The 22,353-nt window shown below is 57.2% G+C and overlaps 1 protein-coding gene across 1 annotated transcript; it reads right to left on the minus strand.

Annotated features, from left to right (window-relative positions):
* Positions 1 to 503: 503 nt before the first annotated feature.
* TNS4 (tensin 4) lies at positions 504 to 21,924 on the minus strand. The gene is made up of 12 exons (XM_004608942.2): positions 21,486 to 21,924; positions 11,915 to 12,338; positions 9,430 to 9,854; positions 6,214 to 6,300; positions 5,804 to 5,929; positions 4,182 to 4,274; positions 3,981 to 4,058; positions 2,624 to 2,695; positions 1,692 to 1,860; positions 1,474 to 1,542; positions 1,269 to 1,295; positions 504 to 736 (listed from the first exon to the last, which is right to left on the minus strand). Exons 1-12 carry the CDS (start codon positions 21,922 to 21,924, stop codon positions 595 to 597), a joined length of 2,151 nt encoding a protein of 716 aa, XP_004608999.2. The 3' UTR covers positions 504 to 594.
* Positions 21,925 to 22,353: the final 429 nt, after the last annotated feature.

Genomic DNA, 22,353 nt, shown 5'->3' on the forward strand with positions numbered 1-22,353 from the left:
CTGTGTTATTACTCCAGCCCCCAGAGAACTCTTAATTACCAAGAAAACTCGGGGCTGATACTCTTTTGCTAAGAAGGAGGTTAGACATGGGCTGGGAGGAAGGTGGGTCCCCTGGCCCCCAGAGCAATCTCCTTCCTGCTGAGCTGTCTCTGGCAGGCAGGCAGGGCCATGGCATCTTTGTCCTGGGAAAGCTTCCCAAGGGGCTGTCAGGAAAGCAGCTCTGGCGGGAACGTGCTGGTCCACCCCCAGTCCTGCCTGTGCCCTCGTTGCTGGGACAGACCCCCTGGGCTGCCAGGTGCAGTGTCCAGAGCAGGGCAGTTAGGGGACCTCAGAAGTGGTTTCCATATTTGGGGGGAGGTGTCCTGAGATGGGGACGTGATTGAGAATCACAAGGGGCTTGATAAGATGCCGAGCAGAGTCCAGGGCAGTTGCTCCTTTAGGGCTTGAGGAAACTGAGTCCCGGGCGAGGGTCTTCCTGACGAAGGTCAGCCCTGAAGGGACAACGGTCTCTCCTCCATTCAATAGACAGGGTCCCTGGGGTGGCTGCCCCCCTGTTCAAGGGGGGAGGAGTGTGCTCGGGCCGTGGAGGCGTGCCTAGGCCCTCTCCGGGCCCCGCAGCAGGGCGTCCACCAGGCCCAGCACCTGCGTGGCCGGCTGCACCGCATCGTACTCCGTGAAGAGGTGACACACATTCTCCTGGGACTCGGTCTGACTCTTGGCGACAAACCCAAAGATCCTGGAGGGAGAGGGCAGCCAGAGTGAGGGGGGACAATCTGTCGGAGGGCATGGGTTTAAGAGCTGGGTTTCGTGGTGCAGCGGGGAGGGTGCTTGCCTTGCACGCGCCTGACCAGGGTTCGAGCCCCAGCATCCCATATGGTCTCCCATATCGTCTCCTGAGCCCACCAGCCAAAAGTAATTCCTGAGGGAGTAACCCTTGAGCACCACTGGGTATGGCCCCCATACTAACAACCCCCCCCAAAAAAAAACACCCAATCTGGGTTTCTCTCCATCTGAGTTGGAGGTTCCCAAAATCAAGCGGTCAGCATGGAAACTTCATGAAGGCAAGGACAGGTCCCCATAGTCTGACTGGGGCATCTATAGAGATCAAGACTCCCCCCCCAAAAAAAAATAAAAAAGACTCCCCCACCACAGTGGAGGGCCCCCGAGGGCTTGTGTCTGTGCCCCTCATCAGAGCCCGAGCATCCTTCCTCCCGAGCATCCTTCCTCCCGAGCAACCTTCCTCCCGGCCTTCCCCAGTGGGGCCTTACCTGGAGGGCTTGCAGTATTTCTGCCACCTGCAGGAGAGGAGGGATCAGGGCAGGGATGAGCAGGGAGGCTGGGCTCCGTCCCCTTCTCAGGAGGGGCAAGCACACCCCCATGCACCCTGCTTCCAGCACCCCTCCCGGTGGGTTCTGTTCACAGACTGTCTATGGGATCCCAGCTCAAGTCAACCAGATGCCCCCCCGGACATACTTGCGCTGCTCAGGGTCCAGGCCGCAGAAGCGCAGGGTGGCAAGGGGGTAATGGCGCCGGAAGAAGACCCTGGGAGGAGGCAGAGTGAAGGGGAGCTGGTGAGAGTCCGTGCTGGTGTCCCGAGGCCCCTCAGTGTCCCCCACGCAGATGCTGAGGCTCCTTCAGCCTCAGCCCTCCCTTCCCCTCCAGCAAGCCCCAGGGAGCAGCGAGGTCCTTACTTCCGCTGGACATCAGTCAGGGTGATGCCCTGCTCAGTGACTCTGAAGTGGACCACGGTGGGCGTGGGGAGGACGTCTCTCTCCAGGGTGGTGGACACGGCCTTGCGCACGGCCAGCTCTCCCGTCAGAGTCTCCACACTCACGGAACTCAGGTACAGTGCGTGACAGCCTGTAGGGTGGGGGGGGGGGCAAGGATCCACGGGATGAGGGGTGACCCCTGACCCCTGTCCTCCCTCTGCCCTGGTCAGGCGCCTTCAGGAATAGGGGAGAGGAGACATTCCTTTCAAAGCTGTGAGTGATTCCTTTGTGGGCAACACGCGTGCATGTGCGTGCGCGCGCATGCGTGCGCACGCGCAATTGGGGGCATAGCCCAGAGGATTCTGGAGTGTCTTTTGCTTTGCATTACTCCAGGGCAGGGCTGGAAGAGATGCTGGCCTGTGGGGAGGGGCTGCTTCTAGGCAAATGTTCCATCTGCCCACACCCTGGCTGGCTCGATCTGTCTCTAGCCAGCTTGGCCCTCCTCCACTCATTGTTGAGAGAAAAGAGAGGAGAGTGGGGAGAAGGCCCCCCTCCACTCAGGGGCCAGTGGGAGATGTCTGGGGTCAAGGGATGCCCCGCACTCAGACCTCCTGCAGTGCATCCCAGACCTGGAGGCCAGGGCTGGTCCCATCCTCTGCACCGTGGTGTGTAAGTCTGCCTCCCCCCTCCTTGGCCCCTCTCCCCAGCCCCCTGCCTGCACCGTCTCTCTCCAGCTGCCTGTTTATGGGAGGGGAGGAATGTGGCACCTTGTTAAAGATGAAGCTATGCAGCTCTGATGGGAAACATGTGTGGACCTGCGTGTGTGCATGCGTGCGTGCAGTGCGCGCGCGTTTTGGGCTCAGGGGTGGTACAGCCAAACCGGGGAGGGTCCTGTCCCACCTTTGCTCACTCACCGGCCGATTTTTTCAGGCTGGACGCCAGGCCATCTGTGGAGGGGTCGGAGGTCCCGCCTCCACCTCCTAATTCTGTGCCAAAGCAAAGGAACAGGCCCCCAGGCGGGGGCGGGGAGAGTGAACAACAGCGCCCACTCCCTTAGGCACCGCCCCCCCATTCCCTTTGAACATCCCCCACCTCCACCGCCAGCTCCAGCTCCGGAAGTGACTGCTGTGAAGCCAGGTGTGATTACAGTAATGAGGCAAAAGGGGTTTTGGTTTCCCCAAAGGACTAGCTGGAGCCAGCCTGGGCTCTTTGATCTCTCCTCCCCCCCCCCATCAGACCTCAGGCTCTGGATCCTGAACTTTGTGCAGGGGTAGGGAGAGAAGGGAGGGAGCGGCTCCCCATCACCTCGTGGGGGCTCCGGGGGCCCTCATGCCTCACCCTGGTTCCTCTCAGAGGTGATTCACTGTGGGGGGAGGCTGGGCTGTGCACTGCAGAGGGAACTTCACTCTTCAGAGAGTGACTTCACTCCTCCAACCCTCTTTCTTTATTTTTTTTTCTTTTTGGGTCACACCTGGCGATGCACAGGGGTTACTCCTGGCTCTGCATTCAGGAATCACCCCTGGTGGTGCTCAGGGGACCATATGGGATGCTGAGGATCGAACTCGGGTCAGCTGCATGCAAGGCAAACACCCTACCTGCTGTGCTATTGCTCCAGCCCCCCAACCCTCTTTCTATTCCTTGGTTTGTTTGGGGGCCACACCAGGTGATGCTCAAGGCTTACTCCAGGCTCTGAGCTCAGAAACTCCTCCTGGCCGTGCTCGGAGGACCACACGGGATGCTGGGGATCCAACCCAGACTGGCCGTGTGCAAGGCAAGTGCCCTCCCCGCTGGACTGTGGCCCTGGCCCCATCTCCAACCCCCTTTGGGTAGCTACACCCCGAGGTGTGGAGGGACCATGCAGCCCTGGGCTCTTCCACACGCAGAGTCTGTGCTCCAGTCCCCTGGGCCATCCCCACCCCAATCCTGAACGTTCCTTCTCTTCTCAGGAATGGGGGTGATCAGCAGTAACTGCCTCCCCGGGTTGCGGTGAGGACGCGTGAGTGAACGAAGCAAAGGCCCAATGCAAGTGGGGCCTGGAGCGGAAACAAGGTAGATTGCCGTTCCTTCTGTGCGCCCAGACAAGACTAGCACGGGCCCAGGCCTTCCCGCCAAGCACAGGCGGCACCCTCTTCACAGATGCGGAGACTGAGGTGAGGTCACAGAGCAGTGACCGGTCTCCAGCCGCACGGGGGAAGTGGAACTGGAGAGGGACCCCAGAGCATGTTCTTATCCCCAGGACCCCAAACTCTGGCCCCAGTACATGAGACACACCTTTCTGTGGGATGGTGAGCTTGCAGGGCAGGGCGAGCGCCATGATGGAGTGTTGGCACACGAAGGCAGAGAGGCTCCCTGCGGGAGAACAAGCAACTAGGTGTGATGGGGCTGCCCTCAGCCCTCCATTCCCAGCTCAGGGGTGGGGTGGGGGAGATGGGGGTCCACTCAGGGAGGTGGTGGAGTGGGGCAGAGGCTCACCAAAGTAGGGCTCCTCGTCTGCTCCTTTGAGGCGCACTCCTTTGGCAGAAGACTCAATGAGAAAGTGGCGGATGAGGTCATTGCTGTCTTGGCCTGGGGGTAAGGGGAGGAAGAGCAGAGATGGGGAGCCCCAGAGGTCAACAAGGTGCCAGCTTTGCTTGTGGGCTGTCCCCTGGAATGGTCCCTGCTGGAGTCTCTCTGGGCTCTGAGCTATGATGGATGGTTCTGAGCCAGTTTAGATCAGACCCTGGTCGGGGTCTGGGGTCTGGAGTGATAGTACAGTGGGGAGGGTGTTTGCCTTGCACACGGCCGACCCGGCGTCCCTTATGGTCCCCCGAGCACCACCAGCAGTAATTCCTGAGTGCAGATCCAGGAGCAAGCCCTGAGCATCACCGGGTATGACCCAAAATGCCAAAACAAGGGCAACAAATTAGACCTTGGTTCTGCAGCCCGCTATCTCTTCCCCTGCTACCACCTCAGGGGCTACTGTCTGCCACTGGGAGGTCCCGCTGGCTGTGGGAGGTAGACAGTACAGTTCTGCCTCTTTTCCACCAGCCCATTGAGGGATCCTATGGTATGGAGGATGGGAGCTGGGGTTCCAGTTTGCAAAGCATACATTCCAGCTCTTTGTACCTTCTGCCAGACCCTGGGCCCCTGTTCTGGTTTTTGCTAGAGGCCAGGTGTTACTTCTGATTCTGAGCTGGATGGAGGGTCACCTCCAGTGGTGCTCAGGGGATGCTGCAATGCTGGGAATTGAACCCGAGCCTCCTGCATGCTCTGTGTGTGCTTAGCCCATTCAGCTCTCTCTCCAGCCCCCCCAGGGTCAGAGAGATGAGCTGAGAACAGGGGCTTGAGTTTGCATGCTTGTTCTTCTTGCTCTAGGGGTTGCTAACTCAGAACCTTATGTGTTATGCTTTGTTTTTTTTATTTTTAATTTGGGGGAGTGGGTTTCCACACCCAGTGGCACTCAGGGCTTGTTCCTGGTTTTGCACTCAGGGGTCACTCTAGACAAGCTTGGGGGACCATATGGGGTATTGGGGATTGAATTGGAGTTGACTATGTACAAGGCAAGCACCCTACCTGCAGTACTATCTCTCTGGGTCCCGGAGCTTTATATGAAAAAGAATGATTCTGGGGTGGTGGGAGGGGCCTCCCCAGGTACCTTGAATGGTCATAACCCGATTTGATCAGTCTGCCCAGGAGGGGCCCCCAGGGCCTCACAAAACGGAGTGTAGAGTAGATGTGTGTGAAGGTGGCCCCAGGGGGAGGTACGGGATAAGCCAGCACACGCCAGTGACTTAGCACACGTGTGTTCAGACTTGGAAATCTGGGGTGGACAGAGGAGGACACCCCAAAAAGAACAGCCTTGAAGGGGCTGGGGTCTTCCTCTTCCGACCACGAGAGCTAAGCTGGGGGCTTGGGAGAGTGGTAGCTCAGGCTTAGGGAATAAGGCAGGCCCACTGTGGGGGGCAGCTGGGAGGGCTTGGCACACCGACCTTCGGGGGGGTCCCGATGGAGCTGGCCCTGGGTTACCCTGGCCCCTGGCAGCAGAGTGGGATTTGAACCCAGTGCTGCCTGGGCCCTCCAGGTGCTCTTGAGTGGGGTCCGGGATGGAGCCTTACCTGGTCGATTCTGGGCAGGTGCCGGGGCCTCCTGCACCTTTAAGGCCAGGCCGAAGGAGCCTCGGTAGGAAGAGCTGTTCCTCAGGACGAATGTTCCCGGTTCCTCCTTCCTTAGCAGCTCGATGGCTGGAACAACCCTGGGGTCAGAGTCACAACCCACCACCCTCACCCACCCCCCAACCCCAGCATTGCCTCCCAGCCCAGGAGGGTCTTCCTGGAGCCAACCTTCAGCATCACCTTTTGACCCGGAAGTGCTTTCTGTGGTTCTGACCTCTTTTTCTGCTAGTCCCTGCTTCCGGGGGTCCTGAGGTCATTTGCCCGCCCCTGCCGTCCACTTCCCCATGACTCAGGGGCCCGTGTGGGCTGCAGGACCCAGACCTAATCGCACATTAAATCCATCTTCCCATTACCTTGCTCTCGGGTGATGCTCGGCTTAAACCAGAACTTGGAGGTGTCCATCACGAACTTCATGGTGGGCTGCATGTCCCTAGTGGGTCCTAGAGACAGACAGAAGGGACACCTGAAGGCTGGAGAGAGAGGAGCCGAGAGGTGCCCCCTCCTCTGCCCAGAAGCCCCGTCCAACCCCTTCTCCCCACTGTATCTCCAGTTACCCCTGGAGGCAGGAGCCAGAATTCCAGGGCTTGTTACTCCTCAAATTTGGGAGTCTACTTTGTATCCTTAGTAACCAACCACAAGTAAATAAAAATTTCTCTTTAATGAGAAACAGTTTCTCAAGCTTAGGATTGCCTGTGGGGAAATCAGGAGCCAGGAGGGCCTCGGAGGCCTGGAGGGGTAGGACAGGGGGAAGGCACTTGCCCTGCATGCGGCCAACCTGGGGTCAGTCCCTGGCACCGTTTATGGTCCCCTGAACATTGCCAGGTGTGTCTCAACATCCCCCCACCAAAAAAAAAAAAAAATCAATCCCCAAACCGAAGGGATTCTGAGACGCCTCTTTTGTTTAGAGTCCCGTTAACAACCTGATGAGTTCCTTATATGTACAACTTGGAGAAGAAAATGGAAGGGCGGGCGAAGGGAGGGCAAACAGCAGGTCTGAGGGGGGAGGCAGTGCTTGGAAGGCAACCCCCTCTCCACAGAGGCGGGCCACTGTCTGGCTCCTGGAGCCCAGAAGGCGCTGAGGAACCTAGAAAAGCCCAGAGGGTCTTCCGTTAGGGAAGGAAAGCTCGAGAAAGGTCTGCAGGCGTTGGTAAGATCCCAGCTAGAGTGATACCCTGGGCCACCACCGACCAGGATGGGGCCGTCCCCTAAGATGCTCTGAGGTGCCAGGATGCCCCAAGCAGGGTCCCTGTAGGGCAGCGGCTTTCCACACAGGCCCCCAGAGAAGCTGTGTCATGGCCGTAGGAGGAGTCCAGGCGCTGGGCCGGGTGCACGGGGCAGAGCAAAGGCCTTCCGTGTTTGAGAGCCTGGGTTTGATCCCAGGGGCACTGACAGGTGTGACCCCCCCTTCCCCACCTCCCCAGCACAATAAGAAAAAGAGAAAAGAAAAGAACATTCTGAAATCTGGGGTTTGATTTGTTCCTCAGAACCCAATCAGCAGATTCAAAGGCTTAGCTGTTTGGTCTGTTTCTCTGGCTGTGGCTCTGTGTGTGTGTGTGTGTGTGTGTGAGAGAGAGAGAGAGAGAGAGAGAGAGAGAGAGAGAGAGAGAGAGAGAGACAGACAGACAGACAGACAGACAGAGAGACAGAGACAGAGAGAGACAGAGAGAAAGAGATAAAGGGAGAGAGAGGGAGGGAGGGAGAGAAGGATATGTGTGTGTGAGAGGGAGGGAGAAAGAGGGAGGGAAAGAGGGAGGTGTATGTGAGAGAGAGGGATAGAGAGGGAGGAAGAGGGAGACAGAGCTGGAAAGGCTGTGGGTGGACTGTTTCCAACTCTGCTGCCCACCCCCTCAACCCCCAGCCCCCCCTCCGCCCGCGCCTGCCACCCAGTGAGCGAGGCTGAGTGGGTGGGACTAGAGGGGGAGCCGCTTGCTCGCTCGTGTGCCTCCTGGCTGCTGGGCTCGGCCTCTGGGCCCCGCCTTGGGTGCTGCTTGGCGCTGCTCTTTCTGGGGGCCTGCAGAGTCAGATCCGGGAAGGAGGGTGTTTGCAGTTCTGTGGGCTTTAGCTGTCTGCCGTGGAATGCGTTTTCGAACCCCTCTGTGGGTCGTCATCCCTGCACGCACGCACACACCCACGTCAGCCACCGGACGCACTTTCTGGGCTTAGTCATCCAGCCCACTGGTGCCACAGCTCCACGGTCTCAGGCCTCGCTCCGCCCTCCAGCCCTGGCCCAGGCTCAGGTCCCCTTGAAGGCCTGTGGGGGCTGATTTGTGATGAAATGCAAATGGGACCAAATTTAAGCTGCTCGCAGGCCCCAGACCGGAGCCTTTGCAATGCCTCAGCTATGCTGCACGCCCGGGGCCCCAAGGGTCAAACACCCTCTTTATATGGGTGTTCAAGGCTTCCCAGCATCTGGCGCCAAATATCCCTCTGTGATCTGACCATGCACCCAGCCTGGTGGTCACTTTCTAATCACGCCGTGGGCACCCACATCTTTATGATCATGCACTTGCCCATCTCTCACGGGAAATACTCTCCTTCTCCTACACGCGCCAGGCTTTTTTTTGGTTCTTTTTTGGGGGGTCACACCTGGTGAAGCTCAGGGTTTGCACTCAGGAATTACTCCTGGCGGTGCTCGGGGGGGCAATATGGGATGCTGGGGATTGAACCCAGGTCAGCCGCGTGCAAGGCAAATGCCCTACCCACTGTACTATCGCTCCAACCCCGTGCCAGACTTTTTTTTTTTTTTTTTTTTTTTGCTTTTTGGGTCACACCCAGCGATGCTCAGGGGTTACTCCTGGCTTTGCACTCAGGAATTACTCCTGGCGGTGCTGGGGGACCATATGGGATGCCGGGGATCGAACCCAGGTCGGCCGCGTGCAAGGCAAACACCCTACCCGCTGTGCTATCGCTCCAGCCCCTTCTTTTTTTTTGGGGGGGGCGTCACACCCGGCGATGCTCAGGGGTTACTCCTGGCTCTGCACTCAGGAATTACTCCTGGCGGTGCTCAGGGGACCATGTGAGATGCTGGGAATCGAACCCGGGTTGGCCATGTGCAAGGCAAACACCCTACCTGCTGTACTATTGCTCCAGTCTCCCCCCCACCCCCCATACCAGACTTTTTGATCCAGTTTCCACATCCAGTTCAACCTCCTTCCAGATCTCTGGGTTCAAAGGATCATTCTTTTTCTGTCCTCAGAACAGGACATTTCACCACTGAGCCTCGGACTCGTACTCATGTAAAACTGGAGAACCACTGTCTTAGCATGTGTATTTGCCTGTGTTTATGTGTGTATGTGTGTGTATGTGTGTGTGTACACCTGACTGTGCTCAGGGGACCATGTGGTGCTGGGGAGTGAACCCAGGGCTCCTGCATACCAAGGCTGTACCCCAGCCCCTTAGCACCTCCCCAGCTGCTCATCCTTGGGTTTTTGTGTATTTCTCTGAACTGTGCCCCCTCTCTGCAGCCCACGCCTGGCACACGGTACTTCCCCACGGTAGTTATTCCTGCGGGGTGCTTGCTAGCCCTTGCAGAAGCCCATGTGTGATGCTGAGGTATGGTTATGACATACCCTCTGGGGAAGCGGTGGGCGAGGCCTCTGGCAGGGTCTGGCTGTAGCTTCTGGTGGCTGGCCCTGGGGAGCTGGCAGAAGTGGCCCCGGCTCGGACAAGGTCCTGGGGTCCTGGATTTCGCTGGGATGGAGGAGATCCTGGTTCTGGGCGGCCGTTGATCAGCACGATGGGAATGTCCACCATGGAGTTGGTGATGGATGGGGGGCAGCTGCTGGCATGCTCCTTGGCCAGCGGTGGGGAGTGGGTCGCCCCTGAAGGGCCCAGGCTTGGGGTGGGGGTGCCGGGGACCTGGAGGTCACTGGCTCTTGTACACGGGGACCCTGGTCCAAGGCTGTGGAGGCTGGAGGAAGAGTTGGCTGGGCTGTCTGAGGATCTGGAGGATGACCAATGGCTGTAGGCGCTGGAGTGGGGCAGGGACTGGCTACTGCAGGGGGAAACGGCAGGAAGTTAGTGGGTGACGGGGTGTTGGCGGGGAGAGGGGCAGTCGGGGACCAGAATCAGGAGTGCTGTGAGCTGGGTACCCTTGGTTTTGGTCAGCTAGATCCCTGCGTTCACCACCCTTAGAGCCCAGAGCAAAGGGTATGTCACAGGGTCCGCAAGGGGTACTGAAGGGTACAGAGATGCCCCCACCCAGAGTCTGCGCCCCTCTAAGTAGCGGACCATATGGGTGCGGGCTGGAAACCCTGGGTCTTCCCAGCCAGGCTGGCCTAGGGGAGCTGTCACCCCCATGCCCACCTTCCCTCTCATCCTGCAGCAGGTAGCCTGGCTGTCCCCCTCCTCCCTCCTCCCTCAGCTCTCAGCAGGAGGCCCAGGGGTGCCCCCCAGCCAGGGCAAGAGAAGGAACCCCCCAGTTCCAGTGAGAGGTGGGGGCCTCTGCCACCAGCCCGACGCCCCTGCTCAGAGGCTGTGCGCGACCCAGGAGCTGTGGGTATAGTGGGTTCGGGGTGATGGGGGGCAGGGGCCCACTGGGCTGGGCTTCCTTAGCAGGACATGGATGGCAGCCCCGTTGTCACCACCATGTTGCAGGACTGGGTGACTCAGGAACGCCTGGCTGGCTTGCCTCCTCCTTGGCTTTGCCCATGGCAAAGAGGAAGAACCTTTTCCTTCCCAAACAGGTGCCCCACCAGACTCCCACTTACTTTATATGTCTGTGTTTTTTTTTTTTTTTTTTTTTTTTTTTTGCTTTTTGGGTCGAACCTGGCGATGCACAGGGATTACTCCTGGCTGTGCACTCAGGAGCCACCCCTGGTGGTGCTCAGGGGACCATATGGGATGCTGGGATTCAAACCCGGGTTGGCCGAGTGCAAGGCAAACGCCCTACCCGCTGTGCTATCACTCCAGCCCCTATATGTCTGTGTTTTGAGATTGAAAAAAATAACAAGGAAATTTCCCGGGGAGTTGGGAGGGGCCCAGCAAGATCGACTAACAAGGTTCTGGACCTAAGAGGTTGTGCGAGTCTAGACTTTTGGATATTAAATCATAATTTCTTTTATTTCCTGTGAGCACTACAGTGCGCAGGGGCTACTCCTGGTTCAGTGCTCAGGGAGCCATGTGGTGCTGAGGACTGAACCCGGACTTCCTGTGTGCAAAACTGATGTTCAGCCCAATAAGTTCTCTCTGTGGGTCCTGACTCTTAATTCCGGTTTTTGTTTCTTGAAGAGGGCATACCCAGCTGTGCTCAGGGCTTCCTCCTGGCTCTGCTCTCTGGGATCACTCCTGACTGTGCTTGCAGGGGGCCAGGGAGGACCATATGTGGTGCTGGGGAACCTGGTTAGGTTGCACACAAGGCATATAAGTACTCTTCTGACCTTTTAATTACATTTTTGGGACATCCTGATGGTGCTCAGGAGACCTTATCAGAAGTGCCAGGGATAGAAGTCATGTTGGCCTTACCCCTGTACTATCTCTCCAGACCCCTGAAATTTTTTTTTAAATGCATTTGCTTAATTTTTTCTTTTTTTTTTTCCTTTTTGGGTCACACCCAGCGATGCTCAGGGGGTTACTCCTGGCAGTGCTCGGGGGACCATATGGGATGCTGGGGATTGAACCCAGGTTGGCTGCATGCAAGGCAAACACCGGACCCGCTGTACTATCGGTCCGGCCCCTGCTTTATTTTTCATTTATTTATTCAGCTTTTTTGGGTCATGCCTAACAATGTTCAGGGGTTCCTCCTGGCTCTGGGCTCAGGAGTTACTCCTGGTGGTGCTCGGGGCGGGGGGACCATATGGAATGCCGGGGATCGAACCTGGGTTGGCCATGTGCAAGGCAAATGCCCTACCCACTGTGCTATCGTTCCAGCCCCAGACCCCTGAATCTTAATCTAAATGCTGAGGGAAAGATGGCGATGTGGTGGTTGGGATGCATAGAAAAGCATGCTCGCGGGCGTGTGTGTGTGTGTGTGTGTGTGTGTGTGTGTGTGTGTGTGCATGAACACACATGTAGGTGGCAGAGGTAACCTGAAACGTTCTCATGCCAGCGACTTACCTTCCGAACTCGTAGCTGATGTCAGACGCTGGGCTGGCTGACAGCACTGAGACCCGGCTACCCCGCTGACGGGCCGGGGTCCCCAGCCCCTTCTCCAAGCCTGGAGAGGCCCCCCAGGGGGAGCCGAGGTCATGGGGGCCTGAGGCCCTGTGCCCCATGGGCGGGATGGCGATGCTGGAAGAGGCTGGGGGGTGACCGGAGGGAACCCCGCAGTGGGGAGGGAGGCGCTGGTGCCCCCTTCCCTGGTTCCCCGAGAAGATGAGGCTCTCGCTGCTGCTGCGGGTCTCTCTGGGGATGTCTCTGGAAAGGAGCAGGCCCCCGGGGTGGGCGGAGCTGAAGGGTGGGGTGACGGTCGGGCTCAAGCCGAGCGGAGGGCCCTCGTGGCACCTTGGCCTGGTGGAGCTCACCTCGATGTACTTGATGTCTTGGGGGGAGAGAACAAAGTGAGGGTGAAACCTGGAGCTGCCTGCAGAGTGGGGAGGCTGTGAAACGGCGGGCAAACTGAGGCAGAGGGGAGCAGCAACTTGGCATCAGCCTGGGCTCTTTATGGGAAGGCGCCTCTTGCCCTGGATGGGAGGGGGTTGGGTGAGCCAGGCCATCAGCTGTCACTAACTACCGTTGGCTTTCCACCAGTGGGGTGTCATGTGGCACCTTGCTTTCGGCACCTGTGATACGGGGCATCTGTCCCCACCCGGTGTTACATAATGATGAAATGGGGTGTGTGTGTGTGTGTGTGTGGGTGGCTTGGTACATTGTGCACTCTTATAAATTTTTGTTTGTTTGGTTTTTTGGGCCACACCCGGTGGTGCTCTGGGATCAGTCCTGGCGGGACTTGAGGGACTCAGTGGGATGCCGGGTCCCCAATGAACCCAGGGCTGCTGCGTGCGAGGCAAGTGCCCTCTCTGCTGTCCTGTCTCTCGCGTTGAGACTCACGGGGTGAGGAGATGGCTCGGAGGACTAAGCAGCACAGTTGGCATGTGGGCGTCTGGGCTGGGACAGCCCCGCACCACACGGCCCCCTGAGCATGGTTGGGAGTGGCGTCCAAATAAAACAAAACTGGGCACTGTCTCCTCCAGTGAAATAACCTTCTCTGAGTGGGGGAGTGGGGGTGGGGAGGGCCGTTAGACCTGTGTCCCGAGGGGCAGGGGGTGAGAAGCTGTGCAGTCAGTGCTGGAGTCTGTGCTGGTGGTGGAGGGGGAATGTGGAGGTCAAGGTGGGTTTCTCTAGCTCTAGTGCTCACCAAGGAAACCTAATACCCAAACTCTGCTCTGAACTCATTAGCCCAGAATGTAGGGAGGGAGAGCACGGGTTTGGGGAACTGGGGGCTCAGAGTTTGTTTTGTTCCCTAGTCCACTGTGTCTCCAGCCTTCCCACCTCCCCTGGGAGCTGCTGGCGCACCCCTGCCCGGGGACGACCAGAATGTTCCGGGGAGACTGCTCTAGGGTGGGAGAGGGGCTGGAGCACTTGACTTGCACCCCTGTGGTTCCTGCAGGGCCTCTGAGCACTGCTGGCCATCACCCCCACTGGCTCTTAGCACCCCTGGCCACTAGCACTGCTGGGCAGCGCTCACCCCAAGACCAAGTTTGCCGGAAAGAAAAAAAAATCACATTCATGGGGCCGGAGCGATAGCACAGCAGGTAGGGCATTTGCCTTGCACACAGCTGACCCTGGTTTGATCCCCGGCATCCCATATGGTCCCCTGAGCACTGCCAGGAGTAATTCCTGAGTGCAGAGCCAGGAGTAACCCCTGAGCATCTCTGGGTGTGACCCAAAAAGCAAAAAAAAAAAAAAATCACATTTGTGAGCTGGGGGCATGGTGGAGGAGCCATAGAGCTGATTTGGTTCCCACACCCGCTGGCTGGCTGCTGGCTCATGCTTGCTCTGCTGGTGGGATGCCCAGGGGTCCTGCTTTCTCCTGGGAGTGGGGAACCCCGAGGTTCTCCCTTTGGTGCGGATGGGGCAGAGCTATCCTCGGCTGTAACAGAGACAGTGGGGTTACTCCAGTCTTCTCCTCTGGAGCACAGGGGTCCTGCCTTTGGCTTCCCAGGATGGAAATGGGATGGGGGGGAGGGAGGAGCGTGACACAGGGACACAGAGTGGGCAGGAAACGGCTTTCGCAGTTCTGGTGAGCTGGCACCTGCCCACCTCACCGCCACCCCCATGCCCGGCGTCCTTGCCTGCCCCAGCACGCTCCTGGGTAGGGACCTGGTCCGCTCAATGCCTCTGTCTGAGCCCGCTAGCATGGGGTGGGGGCAGATTGCATCAGAACGGGTGGTTGGCAGGCTGACCTGGGTTTGCCGCCCTGCGGGGGAGGGTGGGGAGGGGTTGTCATCAGACCTGGATGTACAGGCTGGGGAGTGATCACTCCCCAGATGGAGGGCAGACTGAAGCCGGGAGCCTGGGGTTTTAATCCCAGCACCTCCCGGTCCTTTGAGCACCAAGCTAGGAGCACCCACTGAGCACTGCCAGGTGTGGCCCCAAACGAAAGCAAACCAGGATATGAGTCTTGGCTTTGCCATTTTCCCTACAAGGCTTCAGATCACTTTCCTATTTTGGAGTCTCAGATTCCTCATCTGCAAAGTGGGGCTTTCATTCAACCTCCTGATTTTTTTTTTTTAATTTATTTTTGGCTATTTGGATCATACCTGGCGATGCTCAGGGCTGACTCCTGGCTCTGCGCTCAGGAATTACTCCTGGCGGTACTTGGGGGACCATATGAGATGCTGTGGATTGAACCTGGTTGGCCGCTTGCAAGGCAAATGCCCTACCCACTGTACCATCTCTCTGGCCCAACTCCCTGGATTTTATCAGTGAGGGGACTTGAGTCTGGCCCAGGGAGGCATCAGGGGCACCGTTCACCTGGTCAGTCCTGGCCAGGGAGCTAATACTCCCTGGTTGACTGGGGTCCTATTGCTGAAGGTAAAAGGAGCTTCATCTTTTGGGTCATAACCAGCAGCGCTCAGGGCTTATTCCTGACAGGGTCAGGGAACCAAATTGGATGCTGCGGATCAAACCTGGGTCAGTTGCGTGCAAGGTAAACGCCCTACAGCTGTACTAGCTCTCCAGCCCCAAAGAAGCCTATCTGACAGCAAGTGTGACAGACTCTGAAAAAGACAAGGTCTTGAGATGGGATGGAATCTTCTGGAAGGTTGACAAGCACAGCTTCCATCTTGACACCTTTCACGTGCTGACATCTATGGGCTCACAAAGTGCTTTTTGCTTTTTGGGTCACACCCGGCGATGTACGGGGGTTACTCCTGGCTCTGCACTCAGGAATTACTCCTGGCGGTGCACAGGGGACCATATGGTATGCTGGGAATCGAACCTGGGTCGGCCATGTGCAAGGCAAATGCCCTACCCGCTGTGCTATTGCTCCAGCCCCTCACAAAGTACTTTTTTTTTTCTTTTTGGGGCACACCCAGCGATGCACAGGGGTTACTCCTGGCTTTTCACTCAGGAATTACTCCTGGAGGTGCTTGGGGGACCATATGGGATGCCGGGGATAGAACCCGGGTCGGCCACGTGCAAGGCAAACGCCCTACCCGCTGTGCTATCGCTCTGGCCCCTCACAAAGTACTTTTGCCTGGTGCTGGCAGGCATTTCTTTGGAGAAGAGGAAACTGTGGCTCAGAGATGTGAGGGTGTGGAGCTCATGTGTACTGCAGTTTAGAATGAAAGGCTGGCATTTCTGGAGTGCTGTGTGCCCATTCAGTTATAAACTTCTTACTTGCATTAACTTGTTTATCCTTTGCAACAGTTCCACTGAGGCTGTATATTTGGGGTCACAAGCAACAGTACTCAGGGGCCATTCCTGGGTACTTGGAGAAACTTTTGGTACCAGGGATAGAAATAACTGACTCCAGGGGCCGGAGCAATACACAGTGGGTAGAGCATTTGCCTTCCTTGCACGCAGCTGACCTGGGTTTGATCCCTAGCATCCTATATGATCCCTCGAGTCTCACCAGGAGTGATTCCTGAGTGCAGAGCCAGGAGTAAACCCTGAGCATCGCCGGGTGTGGCCCAAAAACAAAGACAAAAGAAAGAAACACTGATTCCAGGCCTGGAGGGAGAGTAGAGTAGGGAAACTGTTTGTCTTGTATGGGGTTCAACTCCCAGCACTACACATGGTGCCAGGAGTGAGCTCTGAGCACAGAGCCAGGAGTGAGCCCTGAGCACCCCTGGGTAGGGCCCAAAAGACAGGACAAAATAACAACATCAACAAAACAAAGAGAGAAAAAGAAAAATATTGAAGGGCTGAAGCAATAGCACAGCGGGTAGGGCGTTTGCCTTGCATGTGGCCGACCTGGGTTCGATTCCCAGCATCCCATATGGTCCCCTGAGCAACACCAGGAGTAATTCCTAAGTGCAGAGCCAGAAGTAACCCCTGTGCATCGCCGGATGTGACCCAAAAAGCTCCCCCCCAAAAAAAAAAAAAAACTATTGAATTCACATGATAGATGAAAAATATCAGGGCCCAGTTTACAGGAGTCTGGAGGACCCCCATGTCTGGAGAATCTTGTGCTGTCTTTTGGGAGGGTCTCTTCTAGGAGAAGGGGCATCTCGGGACCATTTCCCAAGCCTGGCTCTGTGCGGAAGTGCTCAGCTGCTTTGGGGAGAGGTGCTGGGGGCCCCCTGCTCACCGGGTCAGCTGCATATGTATTCACCACAGGCCTTGCTTGGCACAGGGCTCTGGGCTGGGGGTTGGTGTTAGTGTCAGGAGGGGCTGTGAGTCATTTCTGCTGTCCTGAGGTGGTGCTGTCCTGGGGGGGAGGGGGAACCTCCCCATCCCCCTGCCCCCCCAGGGTGCAGCCGCTGTTTACAGGTCCATGGGGCAAGTTTGAGCAGCACTGGGTAGATGTAAGTGCCAGCACCACGCCAGGCAGGAGGGGGGCATCTGGAGGGGAGGCGGAGAGACAGCTATTAAACACTTGGGATTGGCAAATCGCCTTGCCTGGCAGACATGCTGGAGGATGAAATGTGGGGGCCTGTTCCAGGCCTGGGGGGCTGGGGAGGGGTGGCAGTGATGGAAAGGTGTTGGCTTCTAGAAGTCTAGAATGCCAAGTCTGGGATGTCCCCATGAGGGTAAATCCAAGGGAAGGGGAGGAAGGGAGGGGGCAGAGTCTGGGAGGGGGGGGCAGGTTCTGAGGCCAGGAAGGTGGGGTCCACTCCAGCAGGTTTGTTCCAGGAAGCCCCGGTGAAGCCAGCTAGCTCCAGGCGCAAGTGTGGCAAGAACCAGCCTGCTTTAGCAGCTGGCACCAGAGGGAGGCCTGACCCACCCGAGGTCAGCTACGTGACCCACCCATCCCCCCTCCCCAGGGGTTTGGTGTTCTCATCTTGTAGATGGGGTGATGGGCATTTCCTTCCTGGAGTATATACAGGGGTCACCCATCATCTGAGCACTTCTGTCGAGGGGCAGGAGGGCTAATGCTCACTCCTGAATCCCTGGGTCAGGACAGAGAGAAAGAGCATCGGGATGGTGGGAGGCACCCCCAGACCCCCAGCTCCAAAAGCTGGAAGGGAGAGGACAGGTGCCAGGAAGCACCAGTGCTCCAAGTAGTCAGGCGAAGCAGAAGGTTCTGGGAGGCTGAGGTGCAGGAGGATGGCTCAGTTCCCAAAGAGGACAGGCTATTCTCTGGCTGGCTATGCTCAGTATCACTTGTGGAGGGTGGGGCGGGGGTGGGGGTTACCTGTGTTGGGAGGCAGAGAGCCCCCGAGCACTGCAGATCAGGCAGAGTTTAAGGAGACCCAAGACAGAGCTAGTTTAGCGCTTTTGGTTTGTTTTTGGTTTGGGGGCCACCCCCAGAGATGCTCAGGGCTTACTCCTGGCTCTCCGCATAGGGCTTGCCGCTGGGGTTGCTCACCTGAGGCGCCGGACATCAAACCTGCATCTGCCACACGCGAGGCGAGTGCCTGACCTGCTGTACTATCTCTTGAGCCCTGGCCGTTTAACTGGAGCCTCTGACCACTGCTCAGGCCGAGTCTGCTGAACCTCAAGATGCAGCTGGTGCCCAAGGCATCGGAAAACAAGGAGGTTTACCCATCCCCTGGAGCGAGGGCTGGCCTATGCACTCCCTTCCCTCTCCCTGTGGACACGCCATAGACCCTGGTCTTGCCCCAGCTGGCCCTGGCCGGGGGCAGTAACATTCAAGCTCTGGGCTGCTGTTGCCAAGGATAATTAGGCCCCAATTCCCTGTCCTTGCAGAGACATGCCCGTGGCCGGCCGGAGGAGCAGGAGGACTCCTGAGGGCTGGAGGTGCTTCTTTTTTAACATCTGGGGGGCTGGAGGCCGGGGCGGTGCGGGAGCAGCAGACTCGAGCTCAGGGAGGCAGGCACCGGCAGAGCCTGCGGCCTTAGCTCCTAGCCCGAACCTCGCCCCGGGCTGGTGCTCCATGCAATCCCGCGGTTCATGAAAACACCCACCACTGATAATGATTCACCCAGTGCCAGGCCCGGGGATAGGCACCCCACAAATGCTTTTTCTTCTAATCCCTGAAAGCCCTTTGAGGTAAGAAGGCCTCTGGGCTTTGCAGACGAGGAGGCTGAGATGGTAGAGCGTGGGTGAGGTCAGCTGCGCTCTTGCGGTCGGGCAGCCTCTGGGCGCCAGCCCCCCACCCCCGCCAGCCGCCAGTAACGGGGATGGAATGACCACCCTCGGCCGGGGAGGTAGGACAGGGGTCAAAGGGCTCTGATCCCGGTGCCTGTAAATGGTCCCCTCGCCACCTAGAGGCGTCACCCCTGAGTACAGCCAGGAATAGCCCCTGAATTCCTCTGGCTAGGCCTAAGCACCCATCTCCCCCCAAAAAAGAGTCTAAGAAATGTTTACCCCTTGGGCTGGAGTGATAGTACAGTGGTTAGGGCACTTGCCTTGCATGAGGCGAGCCTAGGTTCAATTCCTGGCACTCCATTTGGTTCTCCTGAGCACTGCTAGGAGTGATCCCTGAGCGTAGAGCTAGAAGTAAACCCTGAGCACTGCCGAGTACAGCTAAGCCACCCCCCACCCCGAAAAAGAAAACAAACCCCACCCCAAACCCCAAAACGAAATTACATCAACACAGAGTGAAATAACACTGGTTACAAACAAGAGTACTACTTAATCACCACCTCCCATTATTTCATGACATTTTTGTTTTTCTCAAGACTCCTGAGGTTACTGATACCTGCTGAATTGGGAAGGTGAGAATGTTATTTTACAGGGGTCACTCCCAGAGGTGCTGCAGGGTGGTCTAGGATCTCCCCCAGTAGTTCAGGCTGTACCTGATGGTTTTGGGTGGTTAAACTCAGAGCCTGGACTGAAGATGCCAGATGGTGCCCTACATGAGCCATCTCCCTGGCCCCAGACGAGGGGATATTAAGTAGCAAACTGCTAATATCTGTCCCTCTTGGATGCCACCTTCCGTGTAACATCTGTTGGCAGCAAGGAGGTGGCTGTGGTGGGAGAATTCACACCATGGCCATTAGCAGACACTTTAATTCAGGGCTGCCCGGTAGGAAGTCTGCAGCTTAGCACGTCACAGCACACTACGGCTTAAACACAACCCACATCCTACCCTAAACAGAATGAATTCTGCCTCTCGGACCCTTTGCTCCCAGCCCAGGCCTCCCCAGACAGGAACATGGGCCCACATACTGGTTCTATGAACATCCCAAGTGACCAGGGTTGGACATAAAGAGCAGTGTTGGCCTGGAGCAATAGTGCAGCAGGTCGGGCACTTGCCTTATATGTGGCCGCCCCAGGTCCAATCCCCAGCCTGAATCGCACCAGTGCAAAGCCAGGAGAAAGCCCCAACATCACTGTGTACCCAAAAACCAAAAACAAACCCCCAAATAAGCCAATGTCATAGGACAGAGAAGGGCATTACTCTGCATCGCTAAGTTCTCATGCATATCAAGTTATCAGGCCCTGCAGCTCTGCACTCAGGGGTCACTCCATGAGGGGTCTGGGTACCATATGTGGTGCCAAAACGATTGGAACCCAGGTCAGTTGCTTTGCCTGCTGCATTATCTCTCTGACCCTAAAATTCTCTCTCTTTCTCTCTCTCTGGCCATACATGGTCGTGCTCAGGGGTTACTTCTGGCTCTACTCTCAGGAATTACTCCTGGCAGTGCTCGGGGGAGTAATCTGGGATGTAGGGGAGTAATCTGGGATGTAGGTCAGCTGCATGCAAGGCAAGTGCCCTACATGCTGTATTACTGCTTTGGCCTCTGGCCCTAAAATTCTTACATACTGTAGGTGGGCTTATTTAAATTCTCTTATGCACATAAAGTGCATGTCCATCACTTCCCCAAAGTCAGGAACTGAGTAGAATTGGATAGTGAGTGAAATTTGTATTTAGTTCTTCTTGGGGGGCAAGGGAAGGCTGAGTGGCGAGCAATGCTCAGGACTTCCTCTCAGCTCTGTCCTCAGTGTTTACTCCTAGTGATGCTGGGAAACCGTAGCTGGGGCCGGGGGGATGGAATCAGGGCTGCTGTGTGCAAGCCAAGCATCCTAACATCTGTACTACCTTTCTAGCCCAGAGGGGTTTTTTTTTGGGGGGGGGGTCACACATGATGATGCACAGGGGTTACTCCTGGTTCTGCACTCAGGAATTATTCCTGGCGGTGCTCAGGGGACCATATGGGATGCTGGGAATCAAACCCAGGTCAGCCGTGTGCAAGGCAAACGCCCTCCCTGCTGTGCTATCACTTCAGCCCCCACTAGCCCAGAGTTTATTTTGAACAGCAGAGAAAACAGAGAGCTTAAGTAATTTGTTTAGGACTGCATAGCACCACCCCCCCAGTTAGGACCCAGTTCTTTACTCCTTTGAATTAATAGGAAACTTATCCTCAAGAAGTCTGGTCTCGGGGCTGGAGCGATAGTACAGCGGGTAGGGCATTTGTCTTGCACACACAGTCGACCCGGGTTCAATCCTCGGCATCCCATATGGTCCCCTGAGCACTACCAGGAGTAATTCCTGAGTGCAGAGCCCGGAGTAACCCCTGAGCATCGCTGGGTGTGACCCAAAAAGCAAAAAACAAAAACAAAAACTACAGAAAACAAAAAACAAAAAAACAAGAAGTTGGGTCTCTCTCTCACTGTCACACCGTTGCTCATCGATTTGCTTGAGCAGGCACCAGTAACGTCTCCATTGTGAGACTTCTTGTTCTGGGGGCAAGATACTTTCGGTAGCTTGTCGGGCTCTCCAAGAGGGGCGGAGAAATCGAACCAGGGTTGTTTGCGTGCAAGGTAAATGCCCTACCGACTGCACTACAAAGGGAAATGATCACTGGACAAGAGCCCAGTGCTGAAAGGAGGTAAAGTCAGTTACACAGTAACCTTTCAGTAACATTGTTGCAAACCATCATTCCTAAGAGGGCTGGAGGGCAGGCTGGAGGGGGCAGGGAGGGGGGCTGGTTGGCAGGAGGGAAACCCGGGACACTGGTGGTGGTAAATGTCCACTGGTGAAGAGATGGGTGTTGGAATCCTGTATGACTGAAACCCAACCACGAACAACTTCATAACTGTGTTTCCCAGGGTGATTCAGTTAAAATCGGGTCCCCCAGCCCGGCTCCTGGCACAGGACCCAGGTTCTTACCCAAGACTTCAGGCTCCTCCTTCTTCACCCTGCAGGCGGTGCTTTGGGTGGGCTCGGAGCAGGGCCCACCGGTGACGGAGGGGAGCAGCTGGAAGTTGGGGTCCAGTTCCAGCATCATGTGCTTGAGCGCGTCCAGGGAGAAGTCGAGGTAGGAGTCGAGGTCCTCCAGCGGCCCTGAGGCCTGGTCCCCAGGGGGCCGCACCAGGCCATTGGTTTTGGCTCCAGCCTGCGGGATCTGCTGGAGTCTGCCCGGGGACCCCTTGCTGGGGGCAGGGGCCATCAGAACCTGGGCCCCCCAGCCTTCTGTGGTGTAGTAAGGGCACTGGGCCGGCAAGCTGGGCCGGGGGGCTGCATGCAGGCCTTTCCCGGGCTCCTCGCAGGGGGCCAGGCCGACCGTGGGGCCTCCTGCCAGGAGGGAGCTGGGCATCACCTGTGACATGCTGGGCTTGGGGACCCTCGGGGGACCCCGCTTCCAACCAGCCTCCCTGGCAGCCCAAGGATGTCCCGAGCCAAGCAGGAACTCCCGGGACCTGAAAGAGAGTGGGGTGGGATGTGGGACGTGAATGACTTTGGTAGAAGGCCCCTGCTCTCCCTCCACTGCAGCCCCCGGCATGTCCATTCCTTTAGCTTAAAGTCTGGGGCTGGAGCTGCTGCCTGCCCTGCCGCTGACCGTAGGTGTGACCCTGGAAAAACTCATTAACTTTTCATTTTTCCCTGTTTGATGGGCTGGAGGTGCTCGGGGGTCACACCTGGTGGTGGTTTGGTGGGGGTTGAGGGGGTCAGGATTCAAGCCAGTACTGTGGCCACAGCTGCATGCAAGCAAAAGTTAATGCCTCCCTCGCTCACAAACTTTTCTGGGCCTTCTTTT

This window comes from Sorex araneus, chromosome 3 (genome assembly GCF_027595985.1).
Source record: "Sorex araneus isolate mSorAra2 chromosome 3, mSorAra2.pri, whole genome shotgun sequence".
NCBI lineage: Eukaryota > Metazoa > Chordata > Mammalia > Eulipotyphla > Soricidae > Sorex > Sorex araneus.